Source organism: Aspergillus multicolor (genome assembly GCF_047715735.1).
Source record: "Aspergillus multicolor strain CBS 133.54 unplaced genomic scaffold BDW74scaffold_28, whole genome shotgun sequence".
Taxonomy (NCBI): domain Eukaryota; kingdom Fungi; phylum Ascomycota; class Eurotiomycetes; order Eurotiales; family Aspergillaceae; genus Aspergillus; species Aspergillus multicolor.
In genome coordinates, this window is record NW_027395979.1 from 98533 (window position 1) to 118307 (window position 19775).

Genomic DNA, 19775 nt, shown 5'->3' on the forward strand with positions numbered 1-19775 from the left:
AATGTAACAAGGCAATTATAGATAATCCAGGAGATCGCTTCTTTTAAATAGAGGTAAGGAGATTCGTCATATGGATATCAACACAGACAGAGAAATCCGATACGCTGCTAAGCCAACAAACATATCAAGAATAAATGCCTCAAGTGCGTATCATGTGTATCGTGAGGATGCGCGGGAAGGTTGGGATCGGTTTCCTTCACTAGGAGTCTCGTTCACGAGCTCAGCCGCGCTTTCGGTAAATGACGGTTCTTCGGGATGGCCCTGATGGATGTTGTCTCGAGTGCGATGTTGAGCAACATACCCTACGCTGGACGGCCGCTCAGTGCGAGACCGGGTGGTTCTGTCGTGGCCGGATGATGTCGACGCGGATGTAGAGGCAAGAGAGTAATTTCGGTCGCGTGAAGGCGAGCTGTTTGCGCTGAACGGCAACCTAGCGGAAGGTTGAGCAGGTCGAAGCGAAGAGCTACCGTGTTGCTCGTCCTCGTTGTGAAGCAACTCTCCCTGAGACGCGCGCCTTTCGCTTGAGATAGAAGGGGTCTTCGGTGGCAAGGGCGGGGTTTGAGTACCACGCCGAGAGCCCACGCGGCTAGGGAGTTCTATGGTTCCACCAGAATCGATAAGCGGCAAGCTTAAATGAGTCTCCTCATGTTTGGGATCATCGTTGCCGTCACCTTCCTGAGGCGTGTTATCGTCTTCTGGCGCGGACTTATCACGATTTGGACTATCCTGGTCGCCAGGCTCATCCGTATATGGCTCATGGACATCTTCTCTCTCAGGGATGAGACCAGGTGGGGGCGCTCTTGAACTTCGAACCACTTCGAATCCCTTGCCTTTGTCCTTGGTCTTCCCAATGAACAGGTTTCGGAAAAACCCAGTAGCGGAGGAGACGGGTCCTGTAGGATCCGCAGGTCCAGTCTTCAACTTGCGGGTACCAGTGTGCGAGAGTGGAGGACCGCGGACACGGTAATAGAAATCTACCTCACGGACTGCATAATCCTTTCGCGATTTTCGCGGCTCGTCAAAATCCAAATCATCCTTCGGTGCAGGGATATATGCAGGAATGGGCGTGCCCCTTCTAGAGACCGAAGGTCCCTCGATAACATCGTCATCCATTTCTGCATCTCGGAAGAGAGTGGAAGAACGCCTTCTACCAGAGTCATCCGAAAAGTCGGTGCGTTTACGAGACCTTGGCGGGCGGTAATATGGATCTTGTGGTTGCATTGCAAAGATCGGACCAATCTTTGGCGAATTGCTTCCGGTTGTTTGATATCCAGAGCCTTGGAATCCTCCCAGGGTAGTGGGTGTGTATAAGCCAGCGCTATTAGCCCGACTGTGGGATCTTTCGCCGGCATCATATATAGCACTTCCTTTGCTTTCATTTGCTGTCGCTCGGTTTAGTAACAGAGCTGAGCTCCCCGAAAGACTTCTAGGCCGAGAGCCGTCAAACTGTGATGAGAGTCGGTCGTCGGTATGTGCTAGCATTGCCGCATCGGAAGCCATGCTTTGCCGCGTAACAACGTCCCGCCTTGGGTTCCGCCGTGACAGTTGACGCATACCGAGAACCTGCGGATTCGGTCAATCTTTGGGGGAAAGTAGGACATGAAATCCACATACCTTAACCAGGCCTCCACGGGTGGCACCGGCCTCGTTACCTCCAGCGCCGAGCAGGCGAGCAGTGACTTCGATCAAGGTTTGCAGAGCGTTTAGGAAGAATCCGAAGACGAGAACGAGACTATGGAGCAAGAGAATAACATAGCCGATCCAAGCGCGTGCGGCTTCGGAGATACCGAGGGATGGAACAAAGACAATGCTAAGTAGTATTGTCAAGAACCGGACAATGGAAAAACAGATATGATAAAAGTTCATAGAAGATGGAGCAGGGAAGGGGCGGAAAGCTATAATGGTCAAGACCGAAACAACTTCACAAATTGCCAAAAGGACAATCTGGGCAATGCCTGACGCTTGAACAGCGCCGATAGCCACGCCCCTGGCAAACGATATGAATATTGGGATTACGGCATAGGCCGCTGCATCGTCCGAGAAAGTGTTGTATAACGGACCATAGAGAAGCACGGTCGGAAGGTCATCGAAGAGGTATGATCTTGGCCGGGTCGTGATGATCAGTCGAATGATCCATATAGAGAAACATATTAATATGAAGATAACGACACCTGCCAGTGCCACACAGTACGCGGGAGACTCGCCGGCGACGACCAGTTGAAAGAAGGAAAGTGAGATCAGCGGTAGAAGGAAGAAATTATAGACGATTCGAACGACATTTCCGACAGTGAAGGGCATATTTTTGGCACGGAGGTCCTCTTCCGGGATTCTCGCAAGTTCGCGATAGACCCATCGAAACGCGAAGGCGAACTGGATCAAAATTATGATAATCCCAACGATCGAAAGCAGCCAAACCATCATTGCAGGCCAAACGTCGCGCGCTCCGTCCATACCAACATACTTTTCCAATCTATCCAGACCACGTGTGCCGTTGACGGCGTACACACCATCAACCACGGGGTCACTTTCGGTTCCAAAGAAGCTCTGATTGAACATGAGCGATGACCAGGCAGCCTGGCTGACCACCGGCTGGTAGTATCCAGGATACTTCAATGATAAGGCTCCCGTAAGGACAACGAACTGTATGTATTGGAGGCAGTCTCCGAAACCGGGGGTCACAAGACGCAGGACGTCCTCATCGCGGCCGTAGTTACTCGTCCAACGGAACGGGTCTGTCGTTCCCCACGGGCTGTATATCGCGGCAGAAACAGTGGCCATTCCCACCAGAATCAAGATGGCGAGCGGCACAAACGCGAGGGCATCTTTTACAGTTGAGCCAAGGTCCGGAGTAATGTTGACAGATATGCATCCGAGTCTATCGGCGGCTCGGTCGCCGGATATAATGGTAAATGTTGTGTGAAGAGTGGAAAAGTGGTAGGACGAGACCATATCATGGTGAACGGAGAAGGCTCGCAGGGCAGCAAGATCGGTCCTATGGTTCATTGAAAAGCATGTCAGAAACAAGTTGTTCAAACGAGCATGTCAGAGAAGACTCACTTGTTCTTATAAAACACAGGTCCTAGCGGACAATCCCCTTGGGTGACGGAGTCGCAAAATCTAGAAGCCTGGGAGTATGGCGTAAAGCTGGCGACTTGGATGGAAGCTATAAGGGTCGAGTAGTTGTTGTTGTCGACGTCTAAATCAATGATCTTTCCAAAGGTTGAATTCGGGTTGTCCCACTGCGCATCGTCGGGCGCCGGATAGTCAGCGCTTCGGTTCGCGGTACCACTAACGTTACCGTAGACGATAATATCGAGGGGGTATAGCGAGTTTGTCATGTTCAGGGTGACGGCGACATCGAGCGGGACGAACTGCAATTGTTGAGGGTTAGAATCGAGGATGGTTGCATCTAGACAATTCTCAAACTCCAGCGATGCTGCGGAGGCCAAAGACAAAACCGCCAGCAGTACCACCACAAACCATCCTATACCCCACTCTGTGTATGTACGTCGTCGTGGCCGGCGCCGAAATGTGTCCCGCCATTTTCGATGTTGTCTGGTAGACCGTCCGCCTGAAGCTTGCTTTGATCCGAGCCGCTGGGGAACAGCGGAAGACAGGAATTCATCATGCCATCTCGCGTCACAGTCCAACGCCATCGCGGCCTCTCTGTATAAATGGGATGACCCCCTCGGGGAGGCCAGCCCCGTGTCGGATATTCAATCCACGTTGTCTTTGCGAAATCCTCAAGAGCCCGATTTTTTATCAATGACGGTTGCCTGATAAGCTCGTATCCGCAGCACCCTCAGACGACGATGAACCGAGAGACGAGAAGCTGGAGAAGAGATTTCAGCCACCTCCACAGATCAAAAACTGCCCGACAATCCCAGGTTCCAACCAACTCCAAGGGCGCAAGTCGTTCACTCCTAGCTGCGGGATTGACAGCGAAGGAGGCGCAGTTCCGGAAACGGTGGGGAGGCAGAGGCTCGATCGGCGAAGGGGAGGAGGTAAACAGTGACAGGCGCGCTCGGGATAAAGATGGGTCAAGTCGCAGTTGGAGGCGCTAGACTTGCGGCCGGAGAGACATTATTAGTAAGAAGAAAGGAAAGAAAAAACATTGAAGGTTGGAATGCGAAAAGTGGACGGATGCTGCGCCAGCATGTTTGCTCACTTTGCTGTTGATCGGGGCGGTGATGGGCAGCCGGTCTTCTAAACTTGGAAACACTTCACCTAAATTTGTATGAGCCTCCTCCCAGTGGGCAATCCCACATCCACCCTGTCTCAGACTTGCTCACTCCAGCCACTTCTTCCGGAATCATTCTACGCCTTTCTACGTAGCTTGTTCTTGTTACTCGGTTCAATAATCGAACGTGCCAGTCACCATCTTGTTGGTTGTTACTCTGCAGCACTTCAGAGCTCTCTGTCTCGGAAAAACGAGCTGGTTAAGGCAATTTCCAGCGTATTCAAATCTCATGCTCTATAAATATGACGCCCTACAGCTGAGCTGTCACCCCATACCCCGCGTATTACTGTCCGAGGACATGTCAGGACTTGGTAGAGGACACGAGGTTACCCAGAGCCTTCCGGGATCTCAGGATGAACCGCTCTGGCATTGGCGAAAGAGAACGCCAGAGCTTACGGGCGGCGACTTTGATCACTCGGTGTCGGTCAGAGACGATGATATGGAATCAGCTTTTAATTCAAATTGAGGACTGCCTATAAAAGGATCTGCCTTGTTTCAGAGTCGTGGATCGTCCTCACATGGCTCTAAGATGCTCATGGGCTGCGCAAGCTTTGACCAAGACCTCTATGCCGGACGGAATAGGCAATAAGCTTGGTTTAGATAGGTGTCAATGGTCGGTTATATATGGCTCAATGTATCTTCGGGCAAAATTTTTATGAAGGACTTCCTAACTCCGTGTCTTTACTATAAAAAGCTATTCTAAGCGAATATACTGGTTAGGCTGTAATATCTATCTAATCTCGCTGTATACTGCAAATAAGTGGTAACATGGTTGATTGTATATATATTCGTGTACTACCGCGTCGCTCCCTTCAACATACTTCGCTTCTGTAGACCTTTAAGATTCCCGTCAAGTGTTAGTATTACATTCTCCAACCGGCTAACGTCTAACTTCGAAGTACGAGAAGATGTGGTTGAAATGTCCACCCCATTCCCGGCTCTGTACTTCTGAGGCACCTGGAGTCGTCAGATTAGGTACACTCAGGCATAATCCGGTGGGATATTGCATAGCCCGTACGTTATGAGAGATCTGAAGACCATAAAGATGTTGAATTACCTGACTGAATAATCAATCAAGTAATGTTTAGAACAGCCTTTAGGTGTACATGTCGCTCGCTACAAAACGTACACTATTCGAGCAGCCGCGGATGCATATCACAGCAGCCGGAGTATGTGACGGGATCACCGGAATCGATGAATTAGGCAAGCCGAAGCTGTCACTTATCATCCTTGCGCTTGTATAGATGTACCCTATCCCCTACTGGAGGGACCGCACCCTGTGCTTGTTTTTTGACAGTGTTGTGAATGAAAGACTTCGAATTCGGTAGTGGTTCTACTTCAATGGTAGAGGCATTGCACTCTCAGTTTTTGCCATGATACGGACTACTATGCTTCATTCTGGAGTCAACAATTGTAGAATGCCGAGGTTGTACTCTGTTATCAAGGGAACTAGGAGACCCTAAGCTACTACTAGGCTGCTTGCGACCTAACCTGACGGAAAGATAAGGCGATATCTGGACTCAGCTGGAGCAACGACTTCAGGTACACCGTATTGGACGCTTAAAGGCTCTTGAAATTGGCCAGGAACTGAGCCCTTGATTGACCCTGGTCGACATTGTTCCTCGAAGTTGAACTACTCAATGCCGGACGTCGGGGCGAGTGTCCTCGTACGGCCTGTCAATCTATCTTGTGGCGGTTCCTTATCATAAGGCTTGTGGCGCATCCACGTTAAACGCCTGACTCGTTTTCTGCACAGCCCTGGTCACCCCTGAGCTCAACGATTATGGTTCGGTTCGCGCAAAACAACAAGCGCCAAGACTCGACCGTTCGACTAGGTTCGCAAGATCCACTGGACTGGTGGTTGCAACCTGCATTTCGCTCGGCTCGTGCGGCGTTGAGCCTGAAAGGGATTCAAACGGAGGTTGTCTGAGACGGGCGTCGACCAGTTTCAGAATGACGGGGCTTGCCTGCCAATAGATAGCACGGACGGTGCGCAATAGTGGGGCTCGTTATTGGATCTGTTCCTCAGATAACTGCTTTGGCGCTAAGACAACACAGGGGTTTCATTTCTTTTTCGGTCCCAGGCCCTCTCACGAGCCCACGCCAGTTTCAGCTATGACTGCAGCGGAATATTACCAACATTGACTGACTTTATGGAGATTTCTATTCATTGATGGACAGCAAGGTTGATATCGGAGAGAATATATATGCGGTCGAATTGGTGCTTTATACCGAAGACCGAGATAGAAACGCATGGGGTGAGGAGCCGTTGATGGCCTAGCGCCGCCGCTGCGGGACAGCCTCCGAGGTTCAATTCCATTTATGTATTGTCCCCATCGCTTTAGCGTAGACTTGAGATGAAGACTCCGACCTAAGATTATTTATTGCATGAAATTGCATTGAACACGTACTGTAAAGAGGAGACGACAGGCCATGCTCGCCTATATATTTAGGCATTCTAATAATACTATAAAACCGCTGGTCGAAGCTTGAAAAGTGATAATCACTTTGGACACGTGACTGAACATCGTGGGGATTTGTACGGAGTATATGAAGACAACGGCGAGTTGACGGATTGCAATACATGGTCCTACAGGCTATCTATCATCCAGTCTCTACTCTGTACTCCCGGAAATCAGAGCCCTCAGGAACGTGGTGGCGCTGAATTCTTTGGCGCCGGACTAAAAGTCGGTGCAGCCGCGGTCGGGGAGGTTTCGTACCACTACGTATGCTCACAGCACGGTTGTCTCCATTCCACTCTGTCCATCTTCCCCGGGCGTCTTCCCAACTTCTTTCACTTTTGATTCACGTTTATTTTTGATCGTTTTCTTTCTCATTCCGGGCGCCAGTCTTTCGAAGACCTACTGGTACAGCTGCTGGCTCAGCTCTTCGTTCTCGAGTGCTTTTGTCCATCTAAGTACAGTCGTGAAGAATCCCCACCATCCTCCGTGCGTTGTCGTCGAATCTGGGCAGTGTTGTTTATCTTGAACCACTCTTGTTTAGCCTCTTCCAGGTACCTCCCTAATACCCCTCTTCGCCCCTTGACGTTGTGCAATCGCCCCTGCTTGCACACTTTCCGTCTGATCTCTTGTTCCTGAATGGTCATTGAATAATTGGTCGCGGTAGATCGCTCGTCCCCGACTCCACACCAGACAGCGCAAGCAATCACGCTCGGTGGCAGGGACACCGTCACCTTTCGAAGAGTTAAGAAAGCCCAACGGCCCCGGATTTTATCCTCAGCTAGTCAACTCCGCCTTCCCTCCTCCCGCTCGAAGCCAGCCTCCGCTCCGCACAGAAAACGCTAGGGTCGATATCTCGATACGTACCTTTCGTTGCCGCTCCCCCCACCTCTCCTCTTTATCGACCTGGTTACACTGCGTCGTTACGGAAATTCGCATACTTGCCGTTTCCGAGTCTCTCACAGCCTCTTCCGAAACTCAGACCATCGTCCCGGTGTTATCGCGCGGGGAACGTACGAAAAAGGGCCGAGAACTGTCATCGAGTTTTCAGTCCTTATCGCCTTGTACACCTGCAATGCTCTATAGTGAACACGACTGGATTTAAGAAAAAACCACTGATACAACCGCCATGTCTGCCGACGATTCTTTCTCCTTCGTGGATACCGAACGCAAACCGGCGAGCAAAAAGGCACATTGGAGGGACAAGCTATTTTCACGGGACAAGCCCAAGAATACTGCCGATCAGCAGGTTGAGGCTTTTCTAGCCCCTGTTCGTTCAAAGTCTCTATCTCATGGTGGGCACTCGGTGTCCACAACTCAAAGAGAGATTCCCGCGCCTCCTCGTCTCGATGTATCCCAGCGGTGGCCGTCGCATGAGCCTCAGATAGTATCACCAATATCCGGCTCATCACCCCCATTCGACGCCCAATTAACAGCTGTTCCCACATTACCGCCGCTAAAGACCCGGAAAAACAAAGGGTTGAGAGTTAAGTTTGCCAACGGCGCTCCCGTGTGCATCGGTGAAGGCGGGGATGAGTCTGAGGAACCGACCATTGAAATCTCGTTGAACCGGAGTCGTAGCCATAGTCAGAGCTCGGGTCTATTAGATGGTGCCGACAATCCTCAGCCCGGAGGACCCCAACTCCGACTAGACACCTCGCTCAGTGACGGCGGCCTGATGCCGCGCGAAGGTGGTAGCCCAGGAGGCCGGACGCCGCTGCTCATCAAGAACACGCAAGATGCTGATTTCCTCATGGCATTGAATCTGGGCGAAAGTGGTTCTCGCTTATCTTTCAGGGCATCACCAGGGGCCGATTCTGTTGCGCAACGTGTCCGAGCCAAGATGGAGGTCGAGGAAGGCCGTGCGCTGCAGCAAAAGTACGAAGACCCTACCTCTCCGAACGAGCGTACTCCAGAGAGCCCTGGTTCATTATATGAGACACCTCCGACTACCGAACCGGAACCCGCATCTCCTCCCGGTTCACTGCAAACTCCTCCGAGCCCTCAAAAGCCGCGCCTGATGCATACTGCTGATGTCGTTCCTTCATCTGGCTTATCGCCCATCAGCAACGCAAAAACTTTGTCGCCCCCGAAGCCTGAACTGGTACGAAATGCCGCTAGTGAGGATCTTCGTCCGCCTAGTCGTGAAAGTCCTCTCAAGTCCACAAGTCCTCAACCGCCAAAGTATTCGCTGCGATCGATCGCAAATCAATTCGGCGAAGTGGCTTTTGTTGAGTTCAAGGAGCATGCAGGGCGATATAAGGACGTGATTGAGGCTTCAGCTGAAAGTGCCAAGCCTTTGATGGAAACGTCACTCACGGAGTGGGTCAGAGCTGGGGTGTGGTGGTTTATGCGTGGAAAGAAACGATTAGAGGCGTATGCGCGTTCACGTTCGCGGCCGGATTCGCGCTCATCCCCCGAGATGGCACAGCAGGCTGTGGTTGATCTCGCCAAGGCGCTGTGGATCAACGAGACCATCGTCCCCCAGCACCCAGAGGTGACTCATTATGGCGCAATGAGCATTGATGCGCTGATTGCAGTTGTCAGTACTACGGGCGATAAGCAGCTGGCGGACCTCCTCGGGATGTACCAATCCGTGTTAAGCCACTTGCGGTCCCTGACAGTATCTATCAAGCGAAACAATATCTTGTCTGCCATACCTCCGGAGACTCAATGCGACACGAGTGTATGGGTCAGATATCCTTTCTTCGCGCAGGATGTGTCCGCAGTCCTTTCTGGAGCGACGACGAGATCCATGTTGCTGGACAACAGTGGAAAAGGACCGACATTTGTGCAGATGATGCCTCTCGGCGACAACAGCCGCTACTTTAGCTACGGGAATATGTTTGTTGATGTATCTGTCAGCTCGAGTGAGGACGACGATCAGCAGTTTTCCATGCCTTGTGCACTGTCAATTATTCGTGACCGTGCGGACTGGTATGTGCTCGCCGCTATTACTAGTCAGAGCGACCTAGTCAATGTCATGATTCAGCCCGACAAGAAGAAGGGGCCGACTTGGGATGACGTTGACTGGCAGGTCCGGACGCACTCGATGAGAGTCAAACTACCTCGTGGATTTGAGCTGGATGTCATGTTCAAAGAAGACGACTTCAAAATGCTTTGGAACATTGTCAGCTACACACAGAAGACAGAGGCCAGCCTGCAGCCAGAAGCCGGTGAATCAGTGATATTCGAGTGTACACTGAAGCAGTTTCAGTATATGGATTCTGGGACGCCCAAGGCCTTCCCTCCAGAGGCGATCGAGCGCTGTCGCGTTCGGCTATTCGAACGGTCGGTGACCGTGACCGAGGGAACTGGCACGCGAAGTGCTCACCGTGGTTTCCGCATCTCAGTGCTGACGACGCCCAAAGTCAAGACCCTGAGCGGTGTGCGCCATATCTTGGGACATGGAGCACCGGTACTGTTTGGACTCCTACGTGGCGAAGATGGAGCACCGGCCCTCGTTTTGAAGGTGAATGAAGATGGCCGCAGTCGGTCCATGTTGATGACCTTCCAGGAAACTCGCGAGCGGACCAACCTTCACTCGCTACTTTTGGCCATGCTGCCAAAGCAAAGAGAATTAAAGGTGGCGGACATACCTCTTCGTGCCTATACCATCGAGCAGCCGGCCGACCGATTCAATGGCCAACCGCCAAGGCAACATCTTCAATTTCCTGCAGGTACCGTTTGCGTCATCGACCAGGAACATGACTATGTTGAGCATGGCTACGGCCCGACAGTGCTATCCGAGCATCTGCGCGCATTTATTGCGTCGGAGTGGGGATCTGTCACAGATCGACTCAACCTTGGCCCTGGCGAACTGAAGCTGGGTCTGGATATCAACAACCGGACCGGCCTCAGCCTGTATAGGCCGGCGCAGCAAGACTTGACTGTATCAGCAGCTGAGAACCTTATTCCACCGGAGACGCAAGACAAGCTCGCAGATTTCTTGCAAATCGCCATGACCAAGCCAATGATCCGAAGATTCGATTTCATGACAGTTAAGGGTATGCTCTCGCCATTTTTATCCGTACTATTCTGACTATTTAGGGCTGCACGAGTTTGAAAAAGCTGTCACGGGCTTTACGGTACTCTTTGATAGGTATGTGAGTTCCAACTGTCAGTGTTCTAAGCTAATGGATAAGTGTCGCTTCCTCCTTCATGATCTCGCGACGCCGAATGGTGGTCCCCATTACCAAGAAATGGGAATCGAGCATGGCTCGAGTTCAGATTGTTCGCCAGGGTAAGGTGGTTCAATTGCTGGCATTCCTCAACGACTTTAGTCATGGAAAGTGCTTGAACTTTGTTCTGAAGAGCACCGATATTTTCGAAGCCTTCAATCGCTCTGGAAAATATGGTGTCCGTATTGTCGATGCCAAGTTCGCATTGCCAAAAACCGACGACGACCCGTCTTCGGAATTTGTCTGTCTGGATATGCCTGATTATCCTAGCGAACATGATGACATTACCATCGCTTTTGACACGGAGGCTGGTAAGTTTTTTGGTCCCACTCATGTGGCCAATGTTGACGATATAGACCGATTCAACTTTCAATCGGCAGCCCCGGGGTCAGTCCGCGAGCCCTCCAGAATGGGCTCCCTGCGGCGGTAGATAGCTTAGCACAGTTCAGCTGCTTCAATTGCTCTTGAATGGCTCGCTATCTCGGATGGCTTTCATATCATCACGCAATCTCCACTTGACCCGCTTGTCACGTGTATCCCCTCATTACGACTCTCGCCCCTCCTCTTCCCCTCTCTATTCTCCAAGTCAACCGCAATGTTGCCGAACAGTCATGAAATTGGCGCCTCGACGCGCTTACTCCATGCAGACGATGTACACAATGTTGTTACCGATGTCGCGCCTCCAATCCATGTCGCGACCACTTTCCGCTACTCCGACGACCCAGCCAAGTTGATACCGGCAGCAGATCTCAGCGGGGTGAGTGCTAGGGTTGCATATGACTCATTTTCTCGGAATTCTAACAAGCACAGAATGTTGAGGAACAAACTTCGCATGTGTATTCGCGTCTATCTGCGCCAAACCCAACTAGATTTGAAGCTATTCTCTCGTCTCTGCTCAATGGCGAAGCTATTAGTTATTCATCAGGGCTGTCGGCTTTTCATGCCGCCCTTACTCTGCTGAACCCTCGTCGAGTATCGATCGGCAAGGGATATCATGGATGCCATGGTGTGATTGACATTTTCAGCCGATTGACTGGGCTCCAGAAGCTGGACTTGGATTGCCCAGCTGAGCAGCTGGAGGCCGGGGATGTTATACATTTAGAGACTCCAGTCAATCCCGAAGGAACGTCTTTCAACATTGCCGAATATGCCAAGAAGGCGCACTCTAGAGGAGCGTATCTCATTGTCGACGCGACTTTTGCGCCGCCACCTCTACAAGATCCATTCGAGTTCGGCGCCGACTTGGTGATGCACTCCGGGTCCAAGTACTTCGGAGGACACAGCGATATTCTGTGTGGGGTTCTGGCCACCCAAAACAAAGAGTGGGCGCAGCAATTGCTCAAGGATCGTGTGTTCCTTGGTAGTGTAATGGGTAACATGGAGAGTTGGCTGGGCGTCCGGAGCCTGCGAACCCTGGAGGTTCGCGTACAACGGCTGAGTCAGAATGCGACGAATCTAGTCTCGTGGCTTCATAACGCGCTGCAGACGCCATATCCCGCCGCAGGCAGCGATGAAGAGGCGACTCAAAAAGCGCTCGAACAAGTCTTCCACTCCAGTCTCCAAAAGGAAGATGAACCCTGGCTCTTAAAGCAGATGCCGAACGGGTTCGGACCTGTCTTTTCGATCACCTTGCGAGAGGAAGAGTATGCGCGCCACTTGCCGAGCAAGCTTGCGCTGTTCCAGCACGCGACCAGCCTTGGAGGCGTGGAGTCATTGATTGAGTGGCGGACAATGTCGGATAAGTCGGTGGACCGGCGGTTGCTGCGGGTTAGTATTGGCCTGGAGAACTGGGAGGATCTGAAACGGGACTTGGTGAATGCGTTCAGAGCGCTGGTTTAGCTAGACCATCTATATACCTTATACCTGAATGTCAATGCTCTTACGATGTATTTGGTTCTTCAGTATACCAGGAAACCTCCAGAGTCCAGTGAGATAAGAAGGATCCCCGCATCCCCACTTTACCCAACCTCAACAACTGCTCATTTCTCACTCTCACTACGTCCATCAACCACTCCGACCATTCATTCCTTTGAAAAGAACGAAGGACAAGGGTAAAAGAGAAACAAAATGTCAACCTTCCAAATCCACTACTTCGCCAGCGCATCCAGCTACACCGGCAAAAACACCGAGGCGCTGCCTGCCCCGCTGCCTCTCTCCTCGCTCTTCGACACGCTAGAAGCAAAGTACCCCGGCATCAAGGAGAAGGTGTTATCGAGCTGTAGTATCAGTCTGGGCGATGAGTATGTTGATGTCGAGGCTGATGGGAGTGGGAGTGGGAATGAGGGGATCTTCATTCAGGATGGCGATGAGGTCGCGGTTATTCCGCCGGTTAGCTCGGGGTGAGCTGGTTAGGGTTGGACTTAGAACGTTTTCCTGTTGTTTTCCACGCGGTCGGGTTGGGCTAACTGGAGCCTGGGTTGCATGTGATGTGTATGATGCTTTTGTGATGTTTGGCTTGTTCAAGGCTAATCTTCAGGACAGGTCTTCCATACGAGATGCGCAATGGCTTACAGCTCAGCATACCTGCCCTGGAGGGTCTTTGCTACCACCTGGATAGCACTGGATCTTTGATCAATGCTGAGGCATATGTTTGTCTCGAAACATAAATCCATTCACTGGACAGAAAGAGGTGTCTACTGTTCGATATCAATGGAGTCGCAACATACGACATTCACTTGGATTTATCTTCGCGCATAACCAACCTGAATAGCAACAACCTTAAACCTACCTCGGAAATCTGAAGCAAGGTCTAATACAAGATAAGAAAGATCATCAAGCCAAACTCTAGCCTTACCTCGAACGTACTTCTGCACCTGCACGCTTATTATAGATCGCGATCGACATTACACAGACCATGCATGCGGCGGCAGATGAAATCGAGGGCTTGTCGCATCTATAAACAACAACGGGATGATTGGGCGGTAGAAGCCGGAGAATTACGCGCCAGACCCTGTAGAAGATCGAACGGGGGTTGTTGGCTGACGATGCACGGCGTTAAGCGCCGGGCGGGGCGCCTAACCACCATGCGCTATGTATATCGATTTTATGCATCTATGGCCCTCTGCTTCTGAGGATGCTATGACGATGAGCTATCCATAGCAGCTGGGTCTCCACAGTAGCTCCAACAGCCTCACCTTGTTCTAAGTTCGGATGCCGTATCCTGGCGCTTAATGATCGGCGTGCAGATGGGCCAGTCGCTGAAGGTTTCTTCGTCTCTACCTTATTTGGAGACATACTTGGAAGGCCTAGACCAATGTGGCTATACAAAGCACTCAACGTCTAGATCTAGAACATTACCCAGTGCTCAAGGTATATAAGGGCCTCACTGTCCGACAAAGCAGAGCAGTTTGAAACAGCATTCCATTCACGCCTTCACTCTCTGCATCAGCATAGCGGTTTCTTTTCCTTTACTTGCTTTCTTCACATTATCCCCTTGACTCAGTCTGCGACGCTCCTTTGACGACTCTCCTTCACATTTATCTAGCTCTTAGCTCTTAGCTCAGACCCTTTTCGTCTACGACTCTCCTTACGAACGATATAGAGCATTGAGCGCCCCCTGCTGGCACAGGGAACCGACTTATAAACCACGACTAAACGACCATCTACGTTTCTTCTCATTCTATATACGAAAATGCCAGCCTACGGCGCCCTCGGGGCAACATTCCTCATCGCCCGCATCATCCAGATGTGCTCGCTCATCGCAATCATCGGTCTAACAGCGAACTTCATCGCCGAGATCGTGCGCTACGACGCGAAACCACCGGGTATCTTCATCGGCACGATCACCGTCGTATGTGCTCTCTCCTCCGACAGTCTTTCCAATTGCATATAGTTGCTAATCGTGTACGCAGACATCCATCTCAACAATCTACACAATCATCACAACAATCCTCTTCATCGACGACATCCTCCCCTTCCTCGCCTCCGGCATCCTCGACTCCCTCCTCCTAATCGCCGTGATTGTCGTGGCAGTAATAATCGGCAAACCCCTCTCATACCTTGAATGCGGCGACATCGGCGACATCCTCTCTGGCGGCGCCGACGACGGTTCCTCCGCGTACACCTTTGCGACGCACCTGAGCTCGTACCTGGGGAATCTCAGTGGCGCCGTTGATTACCGCAGCTGGGTTGGCGCGAGCAAGGGCGTTTGCGTCGAGGCGAAAAGTATTTGGGGGTTGAGTATTGCTATGTGGTATGTAGTCTGAATCCTTCTTCTCTTTGTATTCTCTGATGATGGGAGAAGACTGATCACGAGTATAGTATCATGTTCTTCTTTACGGCTGTCTGCTGCGCTTGTCTTTGGAGGCAGAGGAAGGCTGGTGCTGCGGCTGGGAAGGAGGTTGAGTAAATGAACCGCCTTATTTCCTCCCTTCGCACGCTCTATCTGGTTCTTTCTTTCGAGTTGCAGGCTCAAGCCTCAACTGCGGACATGGTCAACTACGAAACAGTGAGCCTGGTAATGGCGACTGGTGGAATAATGGTTATCTGGATGAATGGATGCGCGGTCGAGATGTTGTCATGAGCAACATCTATACACGGCTGGGCGTGTTTGCTTTCGATCTCATCTTCTTTCTCTCTTATATGATCTGTTGTATGCTACGGTCCTCTGTTTGTTTCGCTCTTTTTCTGTTTCTGAGATTTTTGCCTCCCTTAATACTCCGTGATTTGCGCATTGCTGAAAATGGGGGATACTGTAGTATAAACTCGGCAGCAGGTACAGATAAGTTAACTGGATATGATGAATACTGTTTACTCCTTAACGTAATCCAGAGTGGAATGCATCTGCTTGGGACTAAGATCCTTCGTCAGGCTGAGGCAATTGGTAATCAAGATGTAGGTGGGCTGACAATAGTGGAAGCAAAGGTGCTAGTCCGTAACGCATACAATTCTATCTATACTCGTAAAACACAAAGGAAATTGGGTCTCGCTCTAGAGCGAAAGAACAGCGAGTGCCCAACAATGGGGCAGGGTATATAGCAAACAATATAGCGAAGGCTCATGGAAATGCTGGACGAAGGAAGGGTTCGCTAACGAAAAGATATATCACCACCAGAATCAGTCATAAATGCAATGAGGGACGCACCGGGCCGCTTTGGAGCAGTTGTTTCTGCCAGCTCCAAATTTCCCACAGAAAAAGGCATACGGAACCTAGGCTGGAGAGACTGAACGTCGAGACTGCAACGAAGCGCAGGCGTGTTCCCGGCCATGGATACGTGACCTACAGTGCCCTATGAGATCAGCTTGCAACAAGCTGCCACTCTTGGTCTAGTCTTTGCGTCACAAATGCCCACGGCCACCCGTTCTCTACTTCTGTTTTTCGAAGGAGATCCAGCAGACATCTTCGCGCAAGGGGATCACGAACTCGGGAGCCAACTAGACAATGTTAGTGACTTTAGAACTGGCAATGACTCAAGCTTCTTACAAGCACATAATGCATGGCCGGCCATGACGCGGGCAGACGGGTCACCGTCACTAGACAGAGCGATGCCGAAAAGGATTCCCAGGTTTTTATTCACGTCATCCTGAACCTTGTTAGCGACCCCTATCTTTCTAAGCTAGAATACCGTCTTGATCTGGGGCAGACGAACGTCTATTGCACGAGCTTCTTGGCCCGAGCTCGAACTTGCGTACATGTTCCTGAGCTCGTACGCCTCTAAAAGAGCCTTCGCCATGCAGATATGCTGCGCCGCGCTTGCTAGACCTAGTCAGCACAATTCGGAACAGAAGCATCGAACCATACCATATAGCGATTTGGTGTACCAAACCACGGGATAGGGCCTTCCGATTCTCGAGTCAGCAAGGGAGAAATGCAACGGCCGGAACCCATCCGGTTTCTGCGCTTCCCAGGATTTTATCTTGCGCTTTAGAATACCCCTCTCCGTTGCGCCCGTTTGAGGATCATGTACGCCATAACAGTAATTGATGGCTTGAGCTAAGAGCCATACCGCACGATGAGCCCAATCGCGGTCGGTCTGAGAAACACGGTGCGCCCACATTAGCTGTAGCTTTTCGTCAAATGCGCTCAGCTCAAGCCGAAGGGGATTCTGAGAAGCTAACGCGAATTGTATATCCTGCATTACAAAGACCCAGAATGAGGCTTCCGCAAGGCCGCCGGATACAGCACAGTCAACGTGGGAGCTTATATAGACAGAGCCGGCTAAAAGGTGTCGTTGCGAGTCGTTTGACGGAGCATGCGCTGTTCTGGGTTAACCTGGTGGTCGATACTATAGGATGGGTTGACATACAAGAAATTTGCTCGAAAAAGCGGAGTATGACAGTTGAGGCCAGCAGGATGTCGAGGCCTATCCCCGACTCCCAATTCCCAAGACCTGGAAGTAGTATAGCAATGCATTTCTCGTGATATTCATCTGCAGTATTTGGCGGAACGAGGTTCGTCGTTTGGGAGAGGTGGCGAGCCGCAGTTGCCAGGCATGCGTAGAGTAAAAGAGGATAGGAAGGTGCTCGCTCCACGACATCCATCGTGAATTGTCTTTCGTGGTCGCACGAGTCAAGCTGGGGCAGTCGGGTTAGCGCAATTTCACAAACCAATGGAACGACATACCCAAGGACCGAGTGTCTTCTGAAAGTGCCGTAGAAGAAATGCTTCATTGAAGTCCGCCACTTTTGGGTGATCGCGGGGAGTCTCTGGTGGTAGAAGCGAGTCCAAGGAGAGAGTTCGTGCATGGGAGACCCTACGCGCGCCACCTGGAAGGAACGTTTGAGAAGGAGAGGGTATTGAAGGTATGGTCGAAGTAGAAGTGCTGAATCGAGTCTTGCACATCCCTCTGGGAGCGGATGGTGAAGCTTCTGCCGAGACGACGTAATAGTCAGAGGCCGTTTGTTCCGTCTCGTCTTCGAAGGACACTGTATCAGTTAGACTCGATTCAAAACATCCAGCTTCACTGCCCAGGCTAGCGAGACACACAATCAGGCGGCATATCCATCCAAACTTGATCGTCCGGAAAAGACAAATCACTTTCGCCATATCGAGGCGGGCCCGCGGTCCGCATAGACGGGTTCTGACCATGTCGGAAGGTGATGTCCTCCGGCTTCACTGGGGCGGGGATGCACTGTCGGCCGGATCGTTGACAGCGAAGACACTCAGCTCCAGTCTTATCACCTATTATCATTAGGAATTGATCGACGGCGAGAGGATCAAGAGACTAACATTTCAGGTGGCGTTTACGGCAGGTCAGACTATGAGCAAGAACAAAGTTAGAACGAAGGATGCGAAGGAATCTCGAGAGGAGATCATCCAACTTACCAACCCCTCATCACGTTATCGACAGAGCTGTCTGGAGCTAGTAAGAGCCATAGATGAGAGAACCATCAATGCCAGGCGGAGCAACCATGGACAGTATATACGAGAGTCGAAAGAAGCAAACCCATTTTTGAAACGCGATCCAGGACCCAAAAGTAATATAAAGACAATATAATGCAGAGACACTGTCCAGAGAATAAGGAGCACTGATGATGTCGATGCACCACAGGGAAATGTGACAGTGATTGCGATGGGCAAAACAGTGTACAACGGTCGAACTGTGGATGAACCGTTCATGCGAAGTGGAGCCCGTCAAATTAGCATTGATGGCTAGAATAACCGAAAATAGCGGCACTAAACTCGGCAGAGTAAGAGCTTAAGATGAGGGAGGGAGATCGTTTCCTCCGAGAGCTTTCCGACAAGCTCCCAGGTTCAGGGGGGGTGCTCGTTGATCTGACGTTCTGCCCACATGGCAGGTTCTAAGGAATGACGATGTTCACAGTGGAAATGAAGCCGGAGCCCACCCTCAACGCGCAGGAGTGGCTCGAGCTTGGTGTTCCTCAATCGCCGCTCGTATTGTCCTGGAAGCGGGCGGGAACCGCATGGCGATTGGCAGACTGAGGTCCGATCACTGCCCGAACGAGGCAATACTCGCAGCTAAAGATGGAAAACCCGCACACGCCGTTTTGCGCTGTCACTGGGGCTCTCGGCTTGTCAGGAGTATTTCGGGGCCTCTTATTGCATGTTAACTCCGGAGTTTCTTTTATTCTTCGCTTTCAGCCCTCTAAGGGGTCGGGTGCTGCTGGATTGAGTTCAGCCTATGCATCGTATTCGCATGCAGCGGGCCTGCGAATAACAACTTGCGCTGGGTCACGATGTCATTATTAGGCCCCGGAGACGTTGGCGACCCCTGTGAGCTGCATTAGCTCAACTCTCGCGGCTGGGAGGATCCGAATCGTTGCGCATCATCTAGTCTAGTTTCAAGTCAAGCTTGAGTCAGTCAAGCCAACGGCTCCTAGTGCCGAGCCAAAGCTGCCGACCGGCGAGTATCCCGTTTATTTGCAGTCTGGACACCGTGGAACCGTCAGCCCATCCCTATCCCTGATGCCCGTTCTCGCCATACGGAGTACTGCCGATCTACAGGCCGGCAGAGACGGTCGTGATTTGAAGGCTGCCACGGTCCAAGCGAAGTCGTCAGGACTGGGCAGATGAAGTCGCCAATCATCTGAGCCAGTCCCTAGGGAACCGTTGCCGTTGTCTCGTGGTCTGGCATACGGGCTTTGATTCCGAGAGTGCACGAGCCATGTTATAGATAAGGCGCCATCTAGCATCGACCAGCGAGGCTCAAGGATGCTCCCGGATGGAAGCGAAAGAATGCAATCTCCCTGTCGTTGTACAGATCTGCAGGTCCAAGTTTCATGTCGCGATAGTCAGCTGCAGCTGGTCAGCGAGAAAAATGACGCCGATTGACGAATCAAAGCCGGGCCCTGGGTGTTGCAAGAGGAACCTTGGAAGAGCAGCTGAGATGGAAGGAAGAATCAGGATGCGGGGAAAGCTGCCACTGCCTCCGAGTCACCTGACGCCGTCACTAGCACTCCGACGGGAGCTCTTCCCTGTTTCTTGCCTCATTCCCA

The 19775-nt window shown here is 51.4% G+C and overlaps 7 protein-coding genes across 7 annotated transcripts; 4 read left to right on the forward strand and 3 right to left on the reverse strand.

Moving 5' to 3' along the window:
• Positions 1-28: 28 nt before the first annotated feature.
• On the reverse strand, positions 29-3946 carry BDW74DRAFT_69358 (uncharacterized protein). Its single transcript, XM_073733474.1, has 3 exons — positions 3058-3946; positions 1615-2992; positions 29-1563 (listed from the first exon to the last, which is right to left on the reverse strand). The coding sequence occupies exons 1-3, from the start codon at positions 3654-3656 to the stop codon at positions 151-153; spliced, it is 3390 nt and encodes a 1129-aa protein (XP_073580450.1). The 5' UTR covers positions 3657-3946; the 3' UTR covers positions 29-150.
• A 3882-nt stretch (positions 3947-7828) lies between these two features.
• On the forward strand, positions 7829-11310 carry BDW74DRAFT_181441 (uncharacterized protein; the record flags this gene model as incomplete). The annotated part of the gene is made up of 4 exons (XM_073730023.1): positions 7829-10706; positions 10750-10801; positions 10845-11191; positions 11237-11310. 4 exons carry the CDS (start codon positions 7829-7831, stop codon positions 11308-11310), a joined length of 3351 nt encoding a protein of 1116 aa, XP_073580451.1.
• Positions 11311-11475: 165 nt separating this feature from the next.
• On the forward strand, positions 11476-12719 carry BDW74DRAFT_181442 (cystathionine gamma-synthase; the record flags this gene model as incomplete). Its single annotated transcript, XM_073730024.1, has 2 exons — positions 11476-11637; positions 11691-12719. 2 exons carry the CDS (start codon positions 11476-11478, stop codon positions 12717-12719), a joined length of 1191 nt encoding a protein of 396 aa, XP_073580452.1.
• Positions 12720-12778: 59 nt separating this feature from the next.
• Positions 12779-13792, forward strand: BDW74DRAFT_159417 (MoaD/ThiS family protein). Its single transcript, XM_073725456.1, has 2 exons — positions 12779-13310; positions 13362-13792. The coding sequence occupies exon 1, from the start codon at positions 12948-12950 to the stop codon at positions 13221-13223; it is 276 nt and encodes a 91-aa protein (XP_073580453.1). The 5' UTR covers positions 12779-12947; the 3' UTR covers positions 13224-13310; positions 13362-13792.
• Positions 13793-14084: 292 nt separating this feature from the next.
• BDW74DRAFT_159418 (uncharacterized protein) lies at positions 14085-15625 on the forward strand. The gene is made up of 3 exons (XM_073725457.1): positions 14085-14670; positions 14732-15072; positions 15141-15625. Exons 1-3 carry the CDS (start codon positions 14512-14514, stop codon positions 15226-15228), a joined length of 588 nt encoding a protein of 195 aa, XP_073580454.1. The 5' UTR covers positions 14085-14511; the 3' UTR covers positions 15229-15625.
• A 361-nt stretch (positions 15626-15986) lies between these two features.
• BDW74DRAFT_69409 (Zn(II)2Cys6 transcription factor) lies at positions 15987-18479 on the reverse strand. The gene is made up of 9 exons (XM_073733479.1): positions 18145-18479; positions 18049-18077; positions 17806-18000; positions 17443-17744; positions 17126-17393; positions 16621-17076; positions 16469-16575; positions 16303-16402; positions 15987-16253 (listed from the first exon to the last, which is right to left on the reverse strand). The coding sequence occupies exons 1-9, from the start codon at positions 18153-18155 to the stop codon at positions 16117-16119; spliced, it is 1605 nt and encodes a 534-aa protein (XP_073580455.1). The 5' UTR covers positions 18156-18479; the 3' UTR covers positions 15987-16116.
• Positions 18480-19112: 633 nt separating this feature from the next.
• BDW74DRAFT_69400 (uncharacterized protein) lies at positions 19113-19648 on the reverse strand. Its single transcript, XM_073733478.1, has one exon. It carries the CDS (start codon positions 19470-19472, stop codon positions 19197-19199), a length of 276 nt encoding a protein of 91 aa, XP_073580456.1. The 5' UTR covers positions 19473-19648; the 3' UTR covers positions 19113-19196.
• Positions 19649-19775: the final 127 nt, after the last annotated feature.